The 26,468-nt window shown below is 56.5% G+C and overlaps 1 protein-coding gene across 1 annotated transcript; it reads left to right on the forward strand.

Moving 5' to 3' along the window:
* Positions 1–4,197: 4,197 nt before the first annotated feature.
* LOC142486483 (regenerating islet-derived protein 4-like) lies at positions 4,198–26,468 on the forward strand (the record flags this gene model as incomplete). The annotated part of the gene is made up of 3 exons (XM_075585067.1): positions 4,198–4,271; positions 23,302–23,399; positions 26,317–26,468. Coding segments are annotated over exons 1-3 (308 nt in total), but the record flags the coding sequence as incomplete, so codon positions are not given.

Here is a 26,468-nt window from a genome sequence, read left to right on the forward strand (position 1 = left end):
TCAGATATTGCGCTTCTCTATTCACTGGCCACATAACGACTTTATAGTTATGTATAGTTGTTATAACCTCGCTGTTTCCTGTCTCTGGCGCAGATCCCTCTCGTGTGTATGTGTGGTGGGGTGGGTGGGGTATATAAAATAGCTGGGCGTGTATACCGTATGCTGTATATGATGGGCGTGAGCGTGTGCTAGGCGTGAGCGTGTGTGCACAGGGGGGGGGGGCCCTCGCTTCCCAGCTGTCCCCGTCTCTCCTCGCTGCTCATTTCACTGATAAGGTTTTATGGTCAGAATTAGACAGTAAATACCCCGCAGGAGATAAGCAACCCTGCCCCCCCCCCTATTACCCCCCCACACGGGGTATATAGAGCGGGCATGTGCGGGGGACTCTCACACACACCTCAAGAACAGGTAAGATGCACAGCTATCTCTCACTATAACACGCACGGCTATCTCTCACAATAACACGCACGGCTATCTCTCACTATAACACGCACAGCTATCTCTCACTATAACACGCACAGCTATCTCTCACTATAACACGCACGGCTATCTCTCACTATAACACGCACGGCTATCTCTCACAATAACACGCACGGCTATCTCTCACTATAACACGCACAGCTATCTCTCACTATAACACGCACAGCTATCTCTCACTATAACACGCACAGCTATCTCTCACTATAACACGCACAGCTATCTCTCACTATAACACGCACAGCTATCTCTCACTATAACACGCACAGCTATCTCTCACTATAACACGCACGGCTATCTCTCACTATAACACGCACGGCTATCTCTCACTATAACACGCACGGCTATCTCTCACTATAACACGCACGGCTATCTCTCACTATAACACGCACGGCTATCTCTCACTATAACACGCACGGCTATCTCTCACTATAACACGCACGGCTATCTCTCACTATAACACGCACGGCCATCTCCCACTGCTGCTCTCCCTCTGTATAAGACGCACAGCTCTCACTGCTGCTCTCTCTGTATAAGACGCACCGCTCTCTCACTACTGCTCTCCCTCTGTATAAGACGCACCGCTCTCACTGCTGCTCTCCCTCTGTATAAGACGCACCGCTCTCTCACTGCTGCTCTCCCTCTGTATATGACGCACAGCTCTCACTGCTGCTCTCTCTCTCTTTATAAGACGCACCGCTCTCTCACTGCTGCTCTCTCTCTCTGTATAAGACGCACAGTCTCACTGCTGCTCTCCCTCTGTATAAGACGCACAGTCTCACTGCTGCTCTCTCTCTCTGTATAAGACGCACAGTCTCACTGCTGCTCTCCCTCTGTATAAGACGCACAGTCTCACTGCTGCTCTCTCTCTCTGTATAAGACGCACAGTCTCACTGCTGCTCTCCCTCTGTATAAGACGCACAGTCTCACTGCTGCTCTCCCTCTGTATAAGACGCCCAGTCTCACTGCTGCTCTCCCTCTGTATAAGACATAAAGTCTCACTGCTGCTCTCCCTCTATATAAGACGCACCGCTCTCTCACTGCTGCTCTCCCTCTGTATAAGATGCACAGTCTCACTGCTGCTCTCCCTCTGTATAAGACGCACAGCTCTCTCTCTCTGTATAAGACGCACAGTCTCACTGCTGCTCTCCCTCTGTATAAGACGCACCGCTCTCTCACTGCTGCTCTCCCTCTGTATAAGACGCCCAGTCTCACTGCTGCTCTCTCTCTGTATAAGACGCGCAGTCTCACTGCTGCTCTCTCTCTCTGTATAAGACGCGCAGTCTCACTGCTGCTCTCCCTCTGTATAAGACGCACAGTCTCACTGCTGCTCTCTCTCTGTATAAGACGCACAGTCTCGCTGCTGCTCTCCCTCTGTATAAGACGCACAGTCTCACTGCTGCTCCCTCTCTCTGTATAAGACGCACAGTCTCACTGCTGCTCTCTTTCTCTGTATAAGACGCACAGTCTCACTGCTGCTCTCCCTCTGTATAAGACGCACAGTCTCACTGCTGCTCTCCCATTGCAGGTTGTTATGGCGTCGCTGCTGCTCTCCCTCTGTATAAGATGCACAGTCTCACTGCTGCTCTCCCTCTGTATAAGACGCACAGCTCTCACTTATGCTCTCCCTCTGTATAAGACGCACAGCTCTCACTGCTGCTCTCCCTCTGTATAAGACACACAGCTCTCACTGCTGCTCTCCCTCTGTATAAGACACACAGCTCTCACTGCTGCTCTCTCTCTCTGTATAAGACGCACCGCTCTCTCACTGCTGCTCTTTCTCTCTGTATAAGACGCACAGTCTCACTGCTGCTCTCTCTCTCTGTATAAGACGCACAGTCTCACTGCTGCTCTCCCTCTGTATAAGACGCACAGTCTCACTGCTGCTCTCCCTCTGTATAAGACGCACAGTCTCACTGCTGCTCTCTCTCTGTATAAGACGCACAGTCTCACTGCTGCTCTCCCTCTGTATAAGACGCATCGCTCTCTCACTGCTGTTCTCCCTCTGTGTAAGACGCACAGTCTCACTGCTGCTCTCCCTCTGTATAAGACGCACAGTCTCACTGCTGCTCTCCCTCTGTATAAGACGCACAGTCTCACTGCTGCTCTCCCTCTGTATAAGACGCACCGCTCTCTCTCTCTGTATAAGACGCACAGTCTCACCGCTGCTCTCCCTCTGTATAAGACGCACCGTGCTCTCACTGCTGCTCTCCCTCTGTATAAGACGCACAGTCTCACTGCTGCTCTCTCTCTCTCTGTATAAGACGCACAGTCTCACTGCTGCTCTCTCTCTGTATAAGACGCACAGTCTCACTGCTGCTCTCTCTCTGTATAAGACGCACCGCTCTCTCACTGCTGCTCTCACTCTGTATAAGACGCACAGTCTCACTGCTGCTCTCTCTCTGTATAAGACGCACAGTCTCACTGCTGCTCTCCCTCTGTATAAGACGCACAGTCTCACTGCTGCTCTCCCTCTGTATAAGACGCACAGTCTCACTGCTGCTCTCCCTCTGTATAAGACGCACAGTCTCACTGCTGCTCTCTCTCTGTATAAGACGCACAGTCTCACTGCTGCTCTCCCTCTGTATAAGACGCACAGTCTCACTGCTGCTCTCCCTCTGTATAAGACGCACAGTCTCACTGCTGCTCTCCCTCTGTATAAGACGCACATTCTCACTGCTGTTCTCCCTCTGTGTAAGACATAAAGTCTCACTGCTGCTCTCCCTCTGTATAAGATGCACAGTCTCACTGCTGCTCTCTCTCTCTGTATAAGACGCACCGCTCTCTCACTGCTGCTCTCCCTCTGTATAAGACGCACAGCTCTCACTGCTGCTCTCCCTCTGTATAAGACGCACAGTCTCACTGCTGCTCTCTCTCTCTGTATAAGACGCACAGTCTCACTGCTGCTCTCTCTCTCTGTATAAGACGCACAGTCTCACTGCTGCTCTCTCTCTGTATAAGACGCACCGCTCTCTCACTGCTGCTCTCCCTCTGTATAAGACGCACCGCTCTCTCACTGCTGCTCTCACTCTGTATAAGACGCACAGTCTCACTGCTGCTCTCTCTCTGTATAAGACGCACAGTCTCACTGCTGCTCTCCCTCTGTATAAGACGCACAGTCTCACTGCTGCTCTCCCTCTGTATAAGACGCACAGTCTCACTGCTGCTCTCCCTCTGTATAAGACGCACAGTCTCACTGCTGCTCTCCCTCTGTATAAGACGCACAGTCTCACTGCTGCTCTCTCTCTGTATAAGACGCACAGTCTCACTGCTGCTCTCCCTCTGTATAAGACGCACAGTCTCACTGCTGCTCTCCCTCTGTATAAGACGCACAGTCTCACTGCTGCTCTCCCTCTGTATAAGACGCACATTCTCACTGCTGTTCTCCCTCTGTGTAAGACATAAAGTCTCACTGCTGCTCTCCCTCTGTATAAGATGCACAGTCTCACTGCTGCTCTCTCTCTCTGTATAAGATGCACAGTCTCACTGCTGCTCTCCCTCTGTATAAGATGCACAGTCTCACTGCTGCTCTCTCTCTCTGTATAAGACGCACCGCTCTCTCACTGCTGCTCTCCCTCTGTATAAGACGCACAGCTCTCACTGCTGCTCTCTCTGTATAAGACGCACAGTCTCACTGCTGCTCTCTCTCTCTGTATAAGACGCACAGTCTCACTGCTGCTCTCTCTCTCTGTATAAGACGCACAGTCTCACTGCTGCTCTCCCGTTACAGGTTGTTATGGCGTCGCTGCTCCTTGCGCTGCTTCTCCTGAGCTCTGTGGCTCTCACACAGGCCGGTGAGTACCCGATATCCCCCGTACACTATACACAGGCAGGTGAGTACCCGATATCCCCCGTACACTATACACAGGCCGGTGAGTACCCGATATCCCCCGTACACTATACACAGGTCGGTGAGTACCCGATATCCCCCGTACACTATACACAGGCAGGTGAGTACCCGATATCCCCCGTACACTATACACAGGCGGTGAGTACCCGATATCCCCCGTACACTATACACAGGCAGGTGAGTACCCGATATCCCCCGTACACTATACACAGGCAGGTGAGTACCCGATATCCCCCGTACACTATACACAGGCAGGTGAGTACCCGATATCCCCCGTACACTATACACAGGCAGGTGAGTACCCGATATCCCCCGTACACTATACACAGGCAGGTGAGTACCCGATATCCCCCGTACACTATACACAGGCAGGTGAGTACCCGATATCCCCCGTACACTATACACAGGCCGGTGAGTACCCGATATCCCCCGTACACTATACACAGGCCGGTGAGTACCCGATATCCCCCGTACACTATACACAGGCCGGTGAGTACCCGATATCCCCCGTACACTATACACAGGCCGGTGAGTACCCGATATCCCCCGTACACTATACACAGGCCGGTGAGTACCCGATATCCCCCGTACACTATACACAGGCCGGTGAGTACCCGATATCCCCCGTACACTATACACAGGCCGGTGAGTACCCGATATCCCCCGTACACTATACACAGGCCGGTGAGTACCCGATATCCCCCGTACACTATACACAGGCACGTAAGTACCCGATATCCCCCGTACACTATACACAGGCCGGTGAGTACCCGATATCCCCCGTACACTATACACAGGCCGGTGAGTACCCGATATCCCCGTACACTATACACAGGCAGGTGAGTACCCGATATCCCCCGTACACTATACACAGGCAGGTGAGTACCCGATATCCCCCGTACACTATACACAGGCCGGTGAGTACCCGATATCCCCCGTACACTATACACAGGAGACCAGGTTATTTACCTTATATACCTTTATACCGGGATCATTCACTGAGCAAAACAGGAAAGTGAAATACATTTATTTATAAAAGGAGTAACACCTCCCCAGTACAGAGTGACGCAGAGTAACACCTCCCCCAGTACAGAGTGACGCAGAGTAACACCTCCCCCAGTACAGAGTGACGCAGAGTAACACCTCCCCCAGTACAGAGTGACGCAGAGTAACACCTCCCCCAGTACAGAGTGACGCAGAGTAACACCTCCCCCAGTACAGAGTGACGCAGAGTAACACCTCCCCCAGTACAGAGTGACGCAGAGTAACACCTCCCCCAGTACCGAGTGATGCAGAGTAACACCTCCCCCAGTACAGAGTGACGCAGAGTAACACCTCCCCCAGTACAGAGTGACGCAGAGTAACACCTCCCCCAGTACAGAGTGACGCAGAGTAACACCTCCCCCAGTACAGAGTGACGCAGAGTAACACCTCCCCCAGTACAGAATGACGCAGAGTAACACCTCCCCAGTACAGAGTGACGCAGAGTAACACCTCCCCCAGTACAGAGTGACGCAGAGTAACACCTCCCCCAGTACAGAGTGACGCAGAGTAACACCTCCCCCCAGTACAGAGTGACGCAGAGTAACACCTCCCCCAGTACAGAGTGACGCAGAGTAACACCTCCCCCAGTACAGAGTGACGCAGAGTAACACCTCCCCAGTACAGAGTGACGCAGAGTAACACCTCCCCCAGTACAGAGTGACGCAGAGTAACACCTCCCCCAGTACAGAGTGACGCAGAGTAACACCTCCCCCAGTACAGAGTGACGCAGAGTAACACCTCCCCCAGTACAGAGTGACGCAGAGTAACACCTCCCCCAGTACAGAGTGACGCAGAGTAACACCTCCCCCAGTACAGAGTGACGCAGAGTAACACCTCCCCCAGTACAGAGTGACGCAGAGTAACACCTCCCCAGTACAGAGTGACGCAGAGTAACACCTCCCCCAGTACAGAGTGACGCAGAGTAACACCTCCCCCAGTACAGAGTGACGCAGAGTAACACCTCCCCCAGTACAGAGTGACGCAGAGTAACACCTCCCCCAGTACAGAGTGACGCAGAGTAACACCTCCCCCAGTACAGAGTGACGCAGAGTAAACACCTCCCCCAGTACAGCGTGACGCAGAGTAACACCTCCCCCAGTACAGAGTGACGCAGAGTAACACCTCCCCCAGTACAGAGTGACGCAGAGTAACACCTCCCCCAGTACAGAGTGACGCAGAGTAACACCTCCCCCAGTACAGAGTGACGCAGAGTAACACCTCCCCCAGTACAGAGTGACGCAGAGTAACACCTCCCCCAGTACAGAGTGACGCAGAGTAACACCTCCCCCAGTACAGAGTGACGCAGAGTAACACCTCCCCCAGTACAGAGTGACGCAGAGTAACACCTCCCCCAGTACAGAGTGACGCAGAGTAACACCTCCCCCAGTACAGAGTGACGCAGAGTAACACCTCCCCCAGTACAGAGTGACGCAGAGTAACACCTCCCCCAGTACAGAGTGACGCAGAGTAACACCTCCCCCAGTACAGAGTGACGCAGAGTAACACCTCCCCCAGTACAGAGTGACGCAGAGTAACACCTCCCCCAGTACAGAGTGACGCAGAGTAACACCTCCCCCAGTACAGAGTGACGCAGAGTAACACCTCCCCCAGTACAGAGTGACGCAGAGTAACACCTCCCCCAGTACAGAGTGACGCAGAGTAACACCTCCCCAGTACAGAGTGACGCAGAGTAACACCTCCCCCAGTACAGAGTGACGCAGAGTAACACCTCCCCCAGTACAGAGTGACGCAGAGTAACACCTCCCCAGTACAGAGTGACGCAGAGTAACACCTCCCCCAGTACAGAGTGACGCAGAGTAACACCTCCCCCAGTACAGAGTGACGCAGAGTAACACCTCCCCCAGTACAGAGTGACGCAGAGTAACACCTCCCCCAGTACAGAGTGACGCAGAGTAACACCTCCCCCAGTACAGAGTGACGCAGAGTAACACCTCCCCAGTACAGAGTGACGCAGAGTAACACCTCCCCCAGTACAGAGTGACGCAGAGTAACACCTCCCCCAGTACAGAGTGACGCAGAGTAACACCTCCCCCAGTACAGAGTGACGCAGAGTAACACCTCCCCCAGTACAGAGTGACGCAGAGTAACACCTCCCCCAGTACAGAGTGACGCAGAGTAACACCTCCCCCAGTACAGAGTGACGCAGAGTAACACCTCCCCCAGTACAGAGTGACGCAGAGTAACACCTCCCCCAGTACAGAGTGACGCAGAGTAACACCTCCCCCAGTACAGAGTGACGCAGAGTAACACCTCCCCCAGTACAGAGTGACGCAGAGTAACACCTCCCCCAGTACAGAGTGACGCAGAGTAACACCTCCCCCAGTACAGAGTGACGCAGAGTAACACCTCCCCCAGTACAGAGTGACGCAGAGTAACACCTCCCCAGTACAGAGTGACGCAGAGTAACACCTCCCCCAGTACAGAGTGACGCAGAGTAACACCTCCCCCAGTACAGAGTGACGCAGAGTAACACCTCCCCCAGTACAGAGTGACGCAGAGTAACACCTCCCCCAGTACAGAGTGACGCAGAGTAACACCTCCCCCAGTACAGAGTGACGCAGAGTAACACCTCCCCCAGTACAGAGTGACGCAGAGTAACACCTCCCCCAGTACAGAGTGACGCAGAGTAACACCTCCCCCAGTACAGAGTGACGCAGAGTAACACCTCCCCAGTACAGAGTGACGCAGAGTAACACCTCCCCCAGTACAGAGTGACGCAGAGTAACACCTCCCCCAGTACAGAGTGACGCAGAGTAACACCTCCCCCAGTACAGAGTGACGCAGAGTAACACCTCCCCCAGTACAGAGTGACGCAGAGTAACACCTCCCCCAGTACAGAGTGACGCAGAGTAACACCTCCCCCAGTACAGAGTGACGCAGAGTAACACCTCCCCCAGTACAGAGTGACGCAGAGTAACACCTCCCCCAGTACAGAGTGACGCAGAGTAACACCTCCCCCAGTACAGAGTGACGCAGAGTAACACCTCCCCCAGTACAGAGTGACGCAGAGTAACACCTCCCCCAGTACAGAGTGACGCAGAGTAACACCTCCCCCAGTACAGAGTGACGCAGAGTAACACCTCCCCCAGTACAGAGTGACGCAGAGTAACACCTCCCCCAGTACAGAGTGACGCAGAGTAACACCTCCCCCAGTACAGAGTGACGCAGAGTAACACCTCCCCCAGTACAGAGTGACGCAGAGTAACACCTCCCCCAGTACAGAGTGACGCAGAGTAACACCTCCCCCAGTACAGAGTGACGCAGAGTAACACCTCCCCCAGTACAGAGTGACGCAGAGTAACACCTCCCCCAGTACAGAGTGACGCAGAGTAACACCTCCCCCAGTACAGAGTGACGCAGAGTAACACCTCCCCCAGTACAGAGTGACGCAGAGTAACACCTCCCCCAGTACAGAGTGACGCAGAGTAACACCTCCCCCAGTACAGAGTGACGCAGAGTAACACCTCCCCCAGTACAGAGTGACGCAGAGTAACACCTCCCCCAGTACAGAGTGACGCAGAGTAACACCTCCCCCAGTACAGAGTGACGCAGAGTAACACCTCCCCCAGTACAGAGTGACGCAGAGTAACACCTCCCCCAGTACAGAGTGACGCAGAGTAACACCTCCCCCAGTACAGAGTGACGCAGAGTAACACCTCCCCAGTACAGAGTGACGCAGAGTAACACCTCCCCCAGTACAGAGTGACGCAGAGTAACACCTCCCCCAGTACAGAGTGACGCAGAGTAACACCTCCCCCAGTACAGAGTGACGCAGAGTAACACCTCCCCCAGTACAGAGTGACGCAGAGTAACACCTCCCCCAGTACAGAGTGACGCAGAGTAACACCTCCCCCAGTACAGAGTGACGCAGAGTAACACCTCCCCCAGTACAGAGTGACGCAGAGTAACACCTCCCCCAGTACAGAGTGACGCAGAGTAACACCTCCCCCAGTACAGAGTGACGCAGAGTAACACCTCCCCCAGTACAGAGTGACGCAGAGTAACACCTCCCCCAGTACAGAGTGACGCAGAGTAACACCTCCCCCAGTACAGAGTGACGCAGAGTAACACCTCCCCCAGTACAGAGTGACGCAGAGTAACACCTCCCCCAGTACAGAGTGACGCAGAGTAACACCTCCCCAGTACAGAGTGACGCAGAGTAACACCTCCCCCAGTACAGAGTGACGCAGAGTAACACCTCCCCCAGTACAGAGTGACGCAGAGTAACACCTCCCCCAGTACAGAGTGACGCAGAGTAACACCTCCCCCAGTACAGAGTGACGCAGAGTAACACCTCCCCCAGTACAGAGTGACGCAGAGTAACACCTCCCCCAGTACCGAGTGACGCAGAGTAACACCTCCCCCAGTACAGAGTGACGCAGAGTAACACCTCCCCCAGTACAGAGTGACGCAGAGTAACACCTCCCCCAGTACAGAGTGACGCAGAGTAACACCTCCCCCAGTACAGAGTGACGCAGAGTAACACCTCCCCCAGTACAGAGTGACGCAGAGTAACACCTCCCCCAGTACAGAGTGACGCAGAGTAACACCTCCCCCAGTACAGAGTGACGCAGAGTAACACCTCCCCCAGTACAGAGTGACGCAGAGTAACACCTCCCCCAGTACAGAGTGACGCAGAGTAACACCTCCCCCAGTACAGAGTGACGCAGAGTAACACCTCCCCCAGTACAGAGTGACGCAGAGTAACACCTCCCCCAGTACAGAGTGACGCAGAGTAACACCTCCCCCAGTACAGAGTGACGCAGAGTAACACCTCCCCCAGTACAGAGTGACGCAGAGTAACACCTCCCCCAGTACAGAGTGACGCAGAGTAACACCTCCCCCAGTACAGAGTGACGCAGAGTAACACCTCCCCCAGTCACAGAGTGACGCAGAGTAACACCTCCCCCAGCACAGAGTGACGCAGAGTAACACCTCCCCCAGCACAGAGTGACGCAGAGTAACACCTCCCCCAGTACAGAGTGACGCAGAGTAACACCTCCCCCAGTACAGAGTGACGCAGAGTAACACCTCCCCCAGTACAGAGTGACGCAGAGTAACACCTCCCCCAGTACAGAGTGACGCAGAGTAACACCTCCCCCAGTACAGAGTGACGCAGAGTAACACCTCCCCCAGTACAGAGTGACGCAGAGTAACACCTCCCCCAGTACAGAGTGACGCAGAGTAACACCTCCCCCAGTACAGAGTGACGCAGAGTAACACCTCCCCCAGTACAGAGTGACGCAGAGTAACACCTCCCCCAGTACAGAGTGACGCAGAGTAACACCTCCCCCAGTACAGAGTGACGCAGAGTAACAACTCCCCACGTACAGAGTGACGCAGAGTAACACCTCCCCCAGTACAGAGTGACGCAGAGTAACACCTCCCCCAGTACAGAGTGACGCAGAGTAACACCTCCCCCAGTACAGAGTGACGCAGAGTAACACCTCCCCCAGTACAGAGTGACGCAGAGTAACACCTCCCCCAGTACAGAGTGACGCAGAGTAACACCTCCCCCAGTACAGAGTGACGCAGAGTAACACCTCCCCCAGTACAGAGTGACGCAGAGTAACACCTCCCCCAGTACAGAGTGACGCAGAGTAACACCTCCCCCAGTACAGAGTGACGCAGAGTAACACCTCCCCCAGTACAGAGTGACGCAGAGTAACACCTCCCCCAGTACAGAGTGACGCAGAGTAACACCTCCCCCAGTACAGAGTGACGCAGAGTAGCACCTCCCCCAGTACAGAGTGACGCAGAGTAACACCTCCCCCAGTACAGAGTGACGCAGAGTAACACCTCCCCCAGTACAGAGTGACGCAGAGTAACACCTCCCCCAGTACAGAGTGACGCAGAGTAACACCTCCCCCAGTACAGAGTGACGCAGAGTAACACCTCCCCCAGTACCGAGTGACGCAGAGTAACACCTCCCCCAGTACAGAGTGACGCAGAGTAACACCTCCCCCAGCACAGAGTGACGCAGAGTAACACCTCCCCCAGTACCGAGTGACGCAGAGTAACACCTCCCCCAGTACAGAGTGACGCAGAGTAACACCTCCCCCAGTACCGAGTGACGCAGAGTAACACCTCCCCCAGTACAGAGTGACGCAGAGTAACACCTCCCTCAGTACAGAGTGACGCAGAGTAACACCTCCCCCAGTACAGAGTGACGCAGAGTAACACCTCCCCCAGTACAGAGTGACGCAGAGTAACACCTCCCCCAGTACAGAGTGACGCAGAGTAACACCTCCCCCAGTACAGAGTGACGCAGAGTAACACCTCCCCTTGTACAGAGTGACGCAGAGTAACACCTCCCCCAGTACAGAGTGACGCAGAGTAACACCTCCCCCAGTACAGAGTGACGCAGAGTAACACCTCCCCCAGTACAGAGTGACGCAGAGTAACACCTCCCCCAGTACAGAGTGACGCAGAGTAACACCTCCCCAGTACAGAGTGACGCAGAGTAACACCTCCCCCAGTACAGAGTGACGCAGAGTAACACCTCCCTCAGTACAGAGTGACGCAGAGTAACACCTCCCCCAGTACAGAGTGACGCAGAGTAACACCTCCCCCAGTACAGAGTGACGCAGAGTAACACCTCCCTCAGTACAGAGTGACGCAGAGTAACACCTCCCCCAGTACCGAGTGACGCAGAGTAACACCTCCCCCAGTACAGAGTGACGCAGAGTAACACCTCCCCCAGTACAGAGTGACGCAGAGTAACACCTCCCTCAGTACAGAGTGACGCAGAGTAACACCTCCCCCAGTACAGAGTGACGCAGAGTAACACCTCCCCCAGTACAGAGTGACGCAGAGTAACACCTCCCCCAGTACAGAGTGACGCAGAGTAACACCTCCCCCAGTACCGAGTGACGCAGAGTAACACCTCCCCCAGTACAGAGTGACGCAGAGTAGCACCTCCCCCAGTACAGAGTGACGCAGAGTAACACCTCCCCCAGTACAGAGTGACGCAGAGTAACACCTCCCCCAGTACCGAGTGACGCAGAGTAACACCTCCCCCAGTACAGAGTGACGCAGAGTAACACCTCCCCCAGTACAGAGTGACGCAGAGTAACACCTCCCCCAGCACAGAGTGACGCAGAGTAACACCTCCCCCAGCACAGAGTGACGCAGAGTAACACCTCCCCCAGCACAGAGTGACGCAGAGTAACACCTCCCCCAGCACAGAGTGACGCAGAGTAACACCTCCCCCAGCACAGAGTGACGCAGAGTAACACCTCCCCCAGTACCGAGTGACGCAGAGTAACACCTCCCCCAGCACAGAGTGACGCAGAGTAACACCTCCCCAGTACAGAGTGACGCAGAGTAACACCTCCCCCAGTACAGAGTGACGCAGAGTAACACCTCCCCCAGTGCAGAGTGACGCAGAGTAACACCTCCCCCAGTGCAGAGTGACGCAGAGTAACACCTCCCCCAGTACAGAGTGACGCAGAGTAACACCTCCCCCAGTACAGAGTGACGCAGAGTAACACCTCCCCCAGTACAGAGTGACGCAGAGTAACACCTCCCCCAGTGCAGAGTGACGCAGAGTAACACCTCCCCCAGTGCAGAGTGACGCAGAGTAACACCTCCCCCAGTACCGAGTGACGCAGAGTAACACCTCCCCCAGTACCGAGTGACGCAGAGTAACACCTCCCCCAGTACAGAGTGACGCAGAGTAACACCTCACCCAGTACAGAGTGACGCAGAGTAACACCTCCCCCAGTACAGAGTGACGCAGAGTAACACCTCCCCCAGTACCGAGTGACGCAGAGTAACACCTCCCCCAGTACAGAGTGACGCAGAGTAACACCTCCCCCAGTACAGAGTGACGCAGAGTAACACCTCCCCCAGTACCGAGTGACGCAGAGTAACACCTCCCCCAGTACCGAGTGACGCAGAGTAACACCTCCCCCAGTACAGAGTGACGCAGAGTAACACCTCCCCCAGTACAGAGTGACGCAGAGTAACACCTCCCCCAGTACAGAGTGACGCAGAGTAACACCTCCCCCAGTACAGAGTGACGCAGAGTAACACCTCCCCCAGTACAGAGTGACGCAGAGTAACACCTCCCCCAGTACAGAGTGACGCAGAGTAACACCTCCCCCAGTACAGAGTGACGCAGAGTAAAACCTCCCCCAGTACCGAATGACGCAGGGTAACACCTCCCCCAGTATAGAGTGACGCAGGGTAACACCTCCCCCAGTACAGAGTGACGCAGGGTAACACCTCCCCCAGTACAGAGTGACGCAGGGTAACACCTCCCCCAGTACAGAGTGACGCAGGGTAACACCTCCCCCAGTACAGAGTGACGCAGGGTAACACCTCCCCCAGTACAGAGTGACGCAGAGTAACACCTCCCCCAGTACAGAGTGACGCAGAGTAACACCTCCCCCAGTACAGAGTGACGCAGAGTAACACCTCCCCCAGTACAGAGTGACGCAGAGTAACACCTCCCCCAGTACAGAGTGACGCAGAGTAACACCTCCCCCAGTACAGAGTGACGCAGAGTAACACCTCCCCCAGTACAGAGTGACGCAGAGTAACACCTCCCCCAGTACAGAGTGACGCAGAGTAACACCTCCCCCAGTACAGAGTGACGCAGAGTAACACCTCCCCCCAGTACAGAGTGACGCAGAGTAACACCTCCCCCAGTACAGAGTGACGCAGAGTAACACCTCCCCCAGTACAGAGTGACGCAGAGTAACACCTCCCCCAGTACAGAGTGACGCAGAGTAACACCTCCCCCAGTACAGAGTGACGCAGAGTAACACCTCCCCCAGTACAGAGTGACGCAGAGTAACACCTCCCCCAGTACAGAGTGACGCAGAGTAACACCTCCCCCAGTACAGAGTGAGCAGAGTAACACCTCCCCCAGTACAGAGTGACGCAGAGTAACACCTCCCCCAGTACAGAGTGACGCAGAGTAACACCTCCCCCAGTACAGAGTGACGCAGAGTAACACCTCCCCCAGTACAGAGTGACGCAGAGTAACACCTCCCCCAGTACAGAGTGACGCAGAGTAACACCTCCCCCAGTACAGAGTGACGCAGAGTAACACCTCCCCCAGTACAGAGTGACGCAGAGTAACACCTCCCCCAGTACAGAGTGACGCAGAGTAACACCTCCCCCAGTACAGAGTGACGCAGGAGTAACACCTCCCCCAGTACAGAGTGACGCAGGGTAACACCTCCCCCAGTACAGAGTGACGCAGGGTAACACCTCCCCCAGTACAGAGTGACGCAGGGTACAGTACAGAGTGACGCAGAGTAACACCTCCCCCAGTACAGAGTGACGCAGAGTAACACCTCCCCCAGTACAGAGTGACGCAGAGTAACACCTCCCCCAGTACCGAGTGACGCAGAGTAACACCTCCCCCAGTACAGAGTGACGCAGAGTAACACCTCCCCAGTACAGAGTGACGCAGAGTAACACCTCCCCCAGTACAGAGTGAAGCAGAGTAACACCTCCCCCAGTACAGAGTGACGCAGAGTAACACCTCCCCCAGTACCCAGTGACGCAGAGTAACACCTCCCCCAGTACAGAGTGACGCAGAGTAACACCTCCCCCAGTACAGAGTGACGCAGAGTAACACCTCCCCCAGTACAGAGTGACGCAGAGTAACACCTCCCCCAGTACAGAGTGACGCAGAGTAACACCTCCCCCAGTACAGAGTGACGCAGAGTAACACCTCCCCCAGTACAGAGTGACGCAGAGTAACACCTCCCCCAGTACAGAGTGAAGCAGAGTAACACCTCCCCCAGTACAGAGTGACGCAGAGTAACACCTCCCCCAGTACAGAGTGACGCAGAGTAACACCTCCCCCAGTACAGAGTGACGCAGAGTAACACCTCCCCCAGTACAGAGTGACGCAGAGTAACACCTCCCCCAGTACAGAGTGACGCAGAGTAACACCTCCCCCAGTACAGAGTGACGCAGAGTAACACCTCCCCCAGTACAGAGTGACGCAGAGTAACACCTCCCCCAGTACCGAGTGACGCAGAGTAACACCTCCCCCAGTACAGAGTGACGCAGAGTAACACCTCCCCCAGTACCGAGTGACGCAGAGTAACACCTCCCCCAGTACAGAGTGACGCAGAGTAACACCTCCCCAGTACCGAGTGACGCAGAGTAACACCTCCCCCAGTACCGAGTGACGCAGAGTAACACCTCCCCCAGTACAGAGTGACGCAGAGTAACACCTCCCCCAGTACAGAGTGACGCAGAGTAACACATCCCCCAGTACAGAGTGACGCAGAGTAACACCTCCCCCAGTACAGAGTGACGCAGAGTAACACCTCCCCCAGTACCGAGTGACGCAGAGTAACACCTCCCCCAGTACAGAGTGACGCAGAGTAACACCTCCCCCAGTACAGAGTGACGCAGAGTAACACCTCACCCAGCACATAGTGACGCAGAGTAACACCTCCCCAGTACAGAGTGACGCAGAGTAACACCTCCCGCAGTACAGAGTGACGCAGAGTAACACCTCCCCCAGTACAGAGTGACGCAGAGTAACACCTCCCCCAGTACAGAGTGACGCAGAGTAACACCTCCCCCAGTACAGAGTGACGCAGAGTAACACCTCCCCCAGTACAGAGTGACGCAGAGTAACACCTCCCCCAGTACAGAGTGACGCAGAGTAACACCTCCCCCAGTACAGAGTGACGCAGAGTAACACCTCCCCCAGTACAGAGTGACGCAGAGTAACACCTCCCCCAGTACAGAGTGACGCAGAGTAACACCTCCCCAGTACAGAGTGACGCAGAGTAACACCTCCCCAGTACCGAGTGACGCAGAGTAACACCTCCCCAGTACAGAGTGACGCAGAGTAACACCTCCCCCAGTACAGAGTGACGCAGAGTAACACCTCCCCAGTACAGAGTGACGCAGAGTAACACCTCCCCCAGTACAGAGTGACGCAGAGTAACACCTCCCCCAGTACAGAGTGACGCAGAGTAACACCTCCCCCAGTACCGAGTGACGCAGAGTAACACCTCCCCCAGTACCGAGTGACGCAGAGTAACACCTCCCCCAGTACCGAGTGACGCAGAGTAACACCTCCCCCAGTACCGAGTGACGCAGAGTAACACCTCCCCCAGTACAGAGTGACGCAGGGTAACACCTCCCCCAGTACAGAGTGACGCAGGGTAACACCTCCCCCAGTACAGAGTGACGCAGAGTAACACCTCCCCCAGTACAGAGTGACGCAGAGTAACACCTCCCCCAGTACAGAGTGACGCAGAGTAACACCTCCCCCAGTACCGAGTGACGCAGAGTAACACCTCCCCCAGTACAGTGACGCAGAGTAACACCTCCCCCAGTACAGAGTGACGCAGAGTAACACCTCCCCCAGTACAGTGACGCAGAGTAACACCTCCCCCAGTACAGAGTGACGCAGAGTAACACCTCCCCCAGTACAGAGTGACGCAGAGTAACACCTCCCCCAGTACCGAGTGACGCAGAGTAACACCTCCCCCAGTACAGAGTGACGCAGAGTAACACCTCCCCCAGTACAGAGTGACGCAGAGTAACACCTCCCCCAGTACAGAGTGACGCAGAGTAACACCTCCCCCAGTACAGAGTGACGCAGAGTAACACCTCCCCCAGTACCGCGAGTGACGCAGAGTAACACCTCCCCCAGTACCGAGTGACGCAGAGTAACACCTCCCCCAGTACAGAGTGACGCAGGGTAACACCTCCCCCAGTACAGAGTGACGCAGAGTAACACCTCCCCCAGTACAGAGTGACGCAGAGTAACACCTCCCCCAGTACAGAGTGACGCAGAGTAACACCTCCCCCAGTACAGAGTGACGCAGAGTAACACCTCCCCCAGTACAGAGTGACGCAGAGTAACACCTCCCCCAGTACAGAGTGACGCAGAGTAACACCTCCCCCAGTACAGAGTGACGCAGAGTAACACCTCCCCCAGTACAGTGACGCAGAGTAACACCTCCCCCAGTACAGAGTGACGCAGAGTAACACCTCCCCCAGTACAGTGACGCAGAGTAACACCTCCCCCAGTACAGAGTGACGCAGAGTAACACCTCCCCAGTACAGAGTGACGCAGAGTAACACCTCCCCCAGTACAGAGTGACGCAGAGTAACACCTCCCCCAGTACAGAGTGACGCAGAGTAACACCTCCCCCAGTACAGAGTGACGCAGAGTAACACCTCCCCCAGTACAGAGTGACGCAGAGTAACACCTCCAGAGTACCCCCCAGTACCGAGTGACGCAGAGTAACACCTCCCCCAGTACCGAGTGACGCAGAGTAACACCTCCCCCAGTACAGAGTGACGCAGAGTAACACCTCCCCCAGTACAGAGTGACGCAGAGTAACACCTCCCCCAGTACCGAGTGACGCAGAGTAACACCTCCCCCAGTACAGAGTGACGCAGAGTAACACCTCCCCCAGTACAGAGTGACGCAGAGTAACACCTCCCCCAGTACAGAGTGACGCAGAGTAACACCTCCCCCAGTACAGAGTGACGCAGAGTAACACCTCCCCCAGTACAGAGTGACGCAGAGTAACACCTCCCCCAGTACAGAGTGACGCAGAGTAACACCTCCCCCAGTACAGAGTGACGCAGAGTAACACCTCCCCCAGTACAGAGTGACGCAGAGTAACACCTCCCCCAGTGCAGAGTGACGCAGAGTAACACCTCCCCCAGTGCAGAGTGACGCAGAGTAACACCTCCCCCAGTACAGAGTGACGCAGAGTAACACCTCCCCCAGTACAGAGTGACGCAGAGTAACACCTCCCCCAGTACAGAGTGACGCAGAGTAACACCTCCCCCAGTACAGAGTGACGCAGAGTAACACCTCCCCCAGTACAGAGTGACGCAGAGTAACACCTCCCCCAGTACAGAGTGACGCAGAGTAACACCTCCCCCAGTACAGAGTGACGCAGAGTAACACCTCCCCCAGTACAGAGTGAAGCAGAGTAACACCTCACCCAGTACAGAGTGACGCAGAGTAACACCTCCCCCAGTACAGAGTGACGCAGAGTAACACCTCCCCCAGTACAGAGTGACGCAGAGTAACACCTCCCCCAGTACAGAGTGACGCAGAGTAACACCTCCCCCAGTACAGAGTGACGCAGAGTAACACCTCCCCAGTACAGAGTGACGCAGAGTAACACCTCCCCCAGTACAGAGTGACGCAGAGTAACACCTCCCCCAGTACAGAGTGACGCAGAGTAACACCTCCCCAGTACCGAGTGACGCAGAGTAACACCTCCCCCAGTACAGAGTGACGCAGAGTAACACCTCCCCCAGTACCGAGTGACGCAGAGTAACACCTCCCCCAGTACAGAGTGACGCAGAGTAACACCTCCCCCAGTACAGAGTGACGCAGAGTAACACCTCCCCCAGTACCGAGTGACGCAGAGTAACACCTCCCCCAGTACAGAGTGACGCAGAGTAACACCTCCCCCAGTACAGAGTGACGCAGAGTAACACATCCCCCAGTACAGAGTGACGCAGAGTAACACCTCCCCAGTACAGAGTGACGCAGAGTAACACCTCCCCCAGTACCGAGTGACGCAGAGTAACACCTCCCCCAGTACAGAGTGACGCAGAGTAACACCTCCCCAGTACAGAGTGACGCAGAGTAACACCTCCCCCAGCACATAGTGACGCAGAGTAACACCTCCCCCAGTACAGAGTGACGCAGAGTATCACCTCCCGCAGTACAGAGTGACGCAGAGTAACACCTCCCCCAGTACAGAGTGACGCAGAGTAACACCTCCCCCAGTACAGAGTGACGCAGAGTAACACCTCCCCCAGTACAGAGTGACGCAGAGTAACACCTCCCCCAGTACAGAGTGACGCAGAGTAACACCTCCCCCAGTACAGAGTGACGCAGAGTAACACCTCCCCCAGTACAGAGTGACGCAGAGTAACACCTCCCCAGTACAGAGTGACGCAGAGTAACACCTCCCCCAGTACAGAGTGACGCAGAGTAACACCTCCCCCAGTACAGAGTGACGCAGAGTAACACCTCCCCAGTACCGAGTGACGCAGAGTAACACCTCCCCCAGTACAGAGTGACGCAGAGTAACACCTCCCCCAGTACAGAGTGACGCAGAGTAACACCTCCCCCAGTACAGAGTGACGCAGAGTAACACCTCCCCCAGTACAGAGTGACGCAGAGTAACACCTCCCCCAGTACAGAGTGACGCAGAGTAACACCTCCCCCAGTACCGAGTGACGCAGAGTAACACCTCCCCCAGTACCGAGTGACGCAGAGTAACACCTCCCCCAGTACCGAGTGACGCAGAGTAACACCTCCCCCAGTACAGAGTGACGCAGGGTAACACCTCCCCCAGTACAGAGTGACGCAGAGTAACACCTCCCCCAGTACAGAGTGACGCAGAGTAACACCTCCCCCAGTACAGAGTGACGCAGAGTAACACCTCCCCCAGTACAGAGTGACGCAGAGTAACACCTCCCCCAGTACAGTGACGCAGAGTAACACCTCCCCCAGTACAGAGTGACGCAGAGTAACACCTCCCCCAGTACAGTGACGCAGAGTAACACCTCCCCCAGTACAGAGTGACGCAGAGTAACACCTCCCCCAGTACAGAGTGACGCAGAGTAACACCTCCCCCAGTACCGAGTGACGCAGAGTAACACCTCCCCCAGTACAGAGTGACGCAGAGTAACACCTCCCCCAGTACAGAGTGACGCAGAGTAACACCTCCCCCAGTACAGAGTGACGCAGAGTAACACCTCCCCCAGTACAGAGTGACGCAGAGTAACACCTCCCCCAGTACCGAGTGACGCATAGTAACACCTCCCCCAGTACCGAGTGACGCAGAGTAACACCTCCCCCAGTACAGAGTGACGCAGGGTAACACCTCCCCCAGTACAGAGTGACGCAGAGTAACACCTCCCCCAGTACAGAGTGACGCAGAGTAACACCTCCCCCAGTACAGAGTGACGCAGAGTAACACCTCCCCCAGTACAGAGTGACGCAGAGTAACACCTCCCCCAGTACCGAGTGACGCAGAGTAACACCTCCCCCAGTACAGAGTGACGCAGAGTAACACCTCCCCCAGTACAGAGTGACGCAGAGTAACACCTCCCCCAGTACCGAGTGACGCAGAGTAACACCTCCCCCAGTACAGAGTGACGCAGAGTAACACCTCCCCCAGTACAGAGTGACGCAGAGTAACACATCCCCCAGTACAGAGTGACGCAGAGTAACACCTCCCCCAGTACAGAGTGACGCAGAGTAACACCTCCCCCAGTACCGAGTGACGCAGAGTAACACCTCCCCCAGTACAGAGTGACGCAGAGTAACACCTCCCCCAGTACAGAGTGACGCAGAGTAACACCTCCCCCAGCACATAGTGACGCAGAGTAACACCTCCCCCAGTACAGAGTGACGCAGAGTAACACCTCCCGCAGTACAGAGTGACGCAGAGTAACACCTCCCCAGTACAGAGTGACGCAGAGTAACACCTCCCCCAGTACAGAGTGACGCAGAGTAACACCTCCCCCAGTACAGAGTGACGCAGAGTAACACCTCCCCCAGTACAGAGTGACGCAGAGTAACACCTCCCCCAGTACAGAGTGACGCAGAGTAACACCTCCCCCAGTACAGAGTGACGCAGAGTAACACCTCCCCCAGTACAGAGTGACGCAGAGTAACACCTCCCCCAGTACAGAGTGACGCAGAGTAACACCTCCCCCAGTACAGAGTGACGCAGAGTAACACCTCCCCCAGTACCGAGTGACGCAGAGTAACACCTCCCCCAGTACAGAGTGACGCAGAGTAACACCTCCCCCAGTACAGAGTGACGCAGAGTAACACCTCCCCCAGTACAGAGTGACGCAGAGTAACACCTCCCCCAGTACAGAGTGACGCAGAGTAACACCTCCCCCAGTACAGAGTGACGCAGAGTAACACCTCCCCCAGTACCGAGTGACGCAGAGTAACACCTCCCCCAGTACCGAGTGACGCAGAGTAACACCTCCCCCAGTACCGAGTGACGCAGAGTAACACCTCCCCCAGTACAGAGTGACGCAGGGTAACACCTCCCCCAGTACAGAGTGACGCAGAGTAACACCTCCCCCAGTACAGAGTGACGCAGAGTAACACCTCCCCCAGTACAGAGTGACGCAGAGTAACACCTCCCCCAGTACAGAGTGACGCAGAGTAACACCTCCCCCAGTACAGTGACGCAGAGTAACACCTCCCCCAGTACAGAGTGACGCAGAGTAACACCTCCCCCAGTACAGTGACGCAGAGTAACACCTCCCCCAGTACAGAGTGACGCAGAGTAACACCTCCCCCAGTACAGAGTGACGCAGAGTAACACCTCCCCCAGTACCGAGTGACGCAGAGTAACACCTCCCCCAGTACAGAGTGACGCAGAGTAACACCTCCCCCAGTACAGAGTGACGCAGAGTAACACCTCCCCCAGTACAGAGTGACGCAGAGTTACACCTCCCCCAGTACAGAGTGACGCAGAGTAACACCTCCCCCAGTACCGAGTGACGCATAGTAACACCTCCCCCAGTACCGAGTGACGCAGAGTAACACCTCCCCCAGTACAGAGTGACGCAGGGTAACACCTCCCCCAGTACAGAGTGACGCAGAGTAACACCTCCCCCAGTACAGAGTGACGCAGAGTAACACCTCCCCCAGTACAGAGTGACGCAGAGTAACACCTCCCCCAGTACAGAGTGACGCAGAGTAACACCTCCCCCAGTACAGAGTGACGCAGAGTAACACCTCCCCAGTACAGAGTGACGCAGAGTAACACCTCCCCCAGTACAGAGTGACGCAGAGTAACACCTCCCCCAGTACAGAGTGACGCAGAGTAACACCTCCCCCAGTACAGAGTGACGCAGAGTAACACCTCCCCCAGTACAGTGACGCAGAGTAACACCTCCCCCAGTACAGAGTGACGCAGAGTAACACCTCCCCCAGTACAGAGTGACGCAGAGCAACACCTCCCCAGTACAGAGTGACGCAGAGTAACACCTCCCCCAGTACAGAGTGACGCAGAGCAACACCTCCCCCAGTACAGAGTGACGCAGAGTAACACCTCCCCCAGTACAGAGTGACGCAGAGTAACACCTCCCCCAGTACAGAGTGACGCAGAGTAACACCTCCCCCAGTACCGAGTGACGCAGAGTAACACCTCCCCCAGTACCGAGTGACGCAGAGTAACACCTCCCCCAGTACAGAGTGACGCAGAATAACACCTCCCCCAGTACCGAGTGACGCAGAGTAACACCTCCCCCAGTGCAGAGTGACGCAGAGTAACACCTCCCCCAGTACAGAGTGACGCAGAGTAACACCTCCCCCAGTACAGAGTGACGCAGAGTAACACCTCCCCCAGTACAGAGTGACGCAGAGTAACACCTCCCCCAGTACAGAGTGACGCAGAGTAACACCTCCCCCAGTACAGAGTGACGCAGAGTAACACCTCCCCCAGTACAGAGTGACGCAGAGTAACACCTCCCCAGTACCGAGTGACGCAGAGTAACACCTCCCCCAGTGCAGAGTGACGCAGAGTAACACCTCCCCCAGTACAGAGTGACGCAGAGTAACACCTCCCCCAGTACAGAGTGACGCAGAGTAACACCTCCCCCAGTACAGAGTGACGCAGAGTAACACCTCCCCCAGTACAGAGTGACGCAGAGTAACACCTCCCCCAGTACAGAGTGACGCAGAGTAACACCTCCCCCAGTACAGAGTGACGCAGAGTAACACCTCCCCCAGTACAGAGTGACGCAGAGTAACACCTCCCCCAGTACAGAGTGACGCAGAGTAACACCTCCCCCAGTACAGAGTGACGCAGAGTAACACCTCCCCCAGTACCGAGTGACGCAGAGTAACACCTCCCCAGTACCGAGTGACGCAGAGTAACACCTCCCCATTTTGTCTGCAGCCCCCAAGGCTCGCTCCATGTGCCCCAATGGATGGTTCTTCTATAAAGCCAACTGCTACGGATACTTCCGCTATCCACTGAGCTGGGCTGAAGCGGAGGTAAGATACACCATGTCTACCCCCACATCCCAGGGCTGACCCGGTCCTAACCCCACATCCCAGGGCTGACCAGGTCCTAACCCCACATCCCAGGGCTGACCAGGTCCTAACCCCACATCCCAGGGCTGACCAGGTCCTAACCCCACATCCCAGGGCTGACCCCGTCTTAACCCCACATCCCAGGGCTGACCCGGTCCTAACCCCACATCCCAGGGCTGACCCGGTCCTAACCCCACATCCCAGGGCTGACCCCGTCCTAACCCCACATCCCAGGTCTGACCCCGTCTTAACCCCACATCCCAAGGCTGACCCCGTCTTAACCCCACATCCCAGGGCTGACCCGGTGCTAACCCCACATCCCAGGGCTGACCCCGTCCTAACCCACATCCAGGGCTGACCCGGTCCTAACCCCACATCCCAGGGCTGACCCGGTCCTAACCCCACATCCCAGGGCTGACCCGTTCCTAACCCCACATCCTAGTGCTGATCCCGTCCCAACCCCACATCCCAGGGCTGACCCCGTCCCAACCCCACATCCCAGGGCTGACCCCGTCCTAACCCCACATCCCAGGGCTGACCCCGTCCTAACCCCACATCCCAGGTCTGACCCCGTCCTAACCCCACATCCCAGGGCTGACCCCGTCCTAACCCCACATCCCAGGGCTGATCCCGTCCCAACCCCACATCCCAGGGCTGACCCCGATCCTAACCCCACATCCCAGGTCTGACCCCGTCCTAACCCCACATCCCAGGGCTGACCCGGACCTAACCCCACATCCCAGGTCTGACCAGGTCCTAACCCTACATCCCAGGTCTGACCCCGTCCTAACCCCACATCCCAGGGCTGACCCGGTCCTAACCCCACATCCCAGGGCTGACCCGGTGCTAACCCCACATCCCAGGGCTGACCCGGTGCTAACCCCACATCCCAGGTCTGACCCGGTCCTAACCCCACATCTCAGGGCTGACCCGGTCCTAACCCCACATCCCAGGGCTGACCAGGTCCTAACCCCACATCCCAGGGCTGACCCGGACCTAACCCCACATCCCAGGGCTGACCCGGTCCTAACCCCACATCCCAGGGCTGACTCGGTCCTAACCCCACATCCCAGGGCTGACCAGGTCCTAACCCCACATCCCAGGGCTGACCCGGACCTAACCCCACATCCCAGGTCTGACCAGGTCCTAACCCTACATCCCAGGTCTGACCCCGTCCTAACCCCACATCCCAGGGCTGACCCGGTCCTAACCCCACATCCCAGGGCTGACCCGGTGCTAACCCCACATCCCAGGGCTGACCCGGTGCTAACCCCACATCCCAGGTCTGACCCGGTCCTAACCCCACATCTCAGGGCTGACCCGGTCCTAACCCCACATCCCAGGGCTGACCCCGTCCTAACTCCACATCCCAGGGCTGACCCGGTGCTAACCCCACATCTCAGGGCTGACCCGGTCCTAACCCCACATCTCAGGGCTGACCCGGTCCTAACCCCACATCCCAGGGCTGACCCGGTGCTAACCCCACAACCCAAGACTGACCCGGACCTAACCCCACATCCCAAGACTGACCCGGTCCTAACCCCACATCCCAAGACTGACCCGGTCCTAACCCCACATCCCAGGGATAACCCTTCTCACAGTGCTCTCGGTAATACCCCCGCAGTATGACTGCCAGGTTTATGGACACAATGCTCCCCTCTCTCAACCCCTGTTGCCCCCCACAGTATGACTGCCAGGCTTATGGACACGGTACTCCCCTCTCACCCCCCTGTTGACCCCCGCAGTGTGACTGCCAGGCCTATGGACACGGTGCTCCCCCTCTCACCCCCTGTTGCCCCCCGCAGTATGACTGCCAGGCTTATGGACACGGTGCTCCCCCTCTCACCCCCTATTGCCCCCGCAGTATGACTGCCAGGCTTATGGACACGGTGCTCCCCCTCTCACCCCCTGTTGCCCCCCGCAGTGTGACTGCCAGGCTTATGGACACGGTGCTCCCCCTCTCACCCCCTGTTGCCCCCCGCAGTGTGACTGCCAGGCTTATGGACACGGTGCTCCCCCTCTCACCCCCTGTTGCCCCCCCCGCAGTGTGACTGCCAGGCTTATGGACACGGTGCTCCCCCTCTCACCCCTATTGCCCCCCGCAGTATGACTGCCAGGCTTATGGACACGGTGCTCCCCCTCTCACCCCCTGTTGCCCCCCCCCGCAGTCTGACTGCCAGGCTTATGGACACAGTGCTCCCCCTCTCACCCCCTGTTGCCCCCCGCAGTGTGACTGCCAGGCCTATGGACACGGTGTTCCCCCTCTCACCCCCTGTTGCCCCCCCCCCCGCAGTCTGACTGCCAGGCCTATGGACACGTTGCTCCCCCTCTCACCACCTGTTGCCCCCCGCAGTGTGACTGCCAGGCCTATGGACACAGTGCTCCCCCTCTCACCCCCTGTTGCCCCCCGCAGTGTGACTGCCAGGCCTATGGACACCCCCTGTTGCCCCCCGCAGTGTGACTGCCAGGCTTATGGACACGGTGCTCCCCTCTCACCCCCTGTTGCCCCCCGCAGTGTGACTGCCAGGCCTATGGACACGGTGTTCCCCCCCCTCACCCCCTGTTGCCCCCCGCAGTGTGACTGCTAGGCTTATGGACACAGTGCTCCCCCTCTCACCCCCTGTTGCCCCCGCAGTGTGACTGCCAGGCTTATGGACACGGTGCTCCCCTCTCACCCCCTGTTGCCCCCCGCAGTGTGACTGCCAGGCCTATGGACACGGTGTTCCCCCCCCTCACCCCCTGTTGCCCCCCGCAGTGTGACTGCTAGGCTTATGGACACAGTGCTCCCCCTCTCACCCCCTGTTGCCCCCCGCAGTGTGACTGCCAGGCCTATGGACACGGTGTCCCCCCCCCTCACCCCCTGTTGCCCCCCCCGCAGTATGACTGCCAGGCCTATGGAAATGGCGCTCACTTGGCCTCGATCCAGGACGCTTCGGAGGCCGATATCATCGCTTCTCACATCTCCGCCTATCAGAAAACTCACCCTGTGTGGATTGGACTCCATGACCCGGAACAGGTGAGACCCAGGGG

This window comes from Ascaphus truei, unplaced genomic scaffold, assembly GCF_040206685.1.
Source record: "Ascaphus truei isolate aAscTru1 unplaced genomic scaffold, aAscTru1.hap1 HAP1_SCAFFOLD_897, whole genome shotgun sequence".
NCBI lineage: Eukaryota > Metazoa > Chordata > Amphibia > Anura > Ascaphidae > Ascaphus > Ascaphus truei.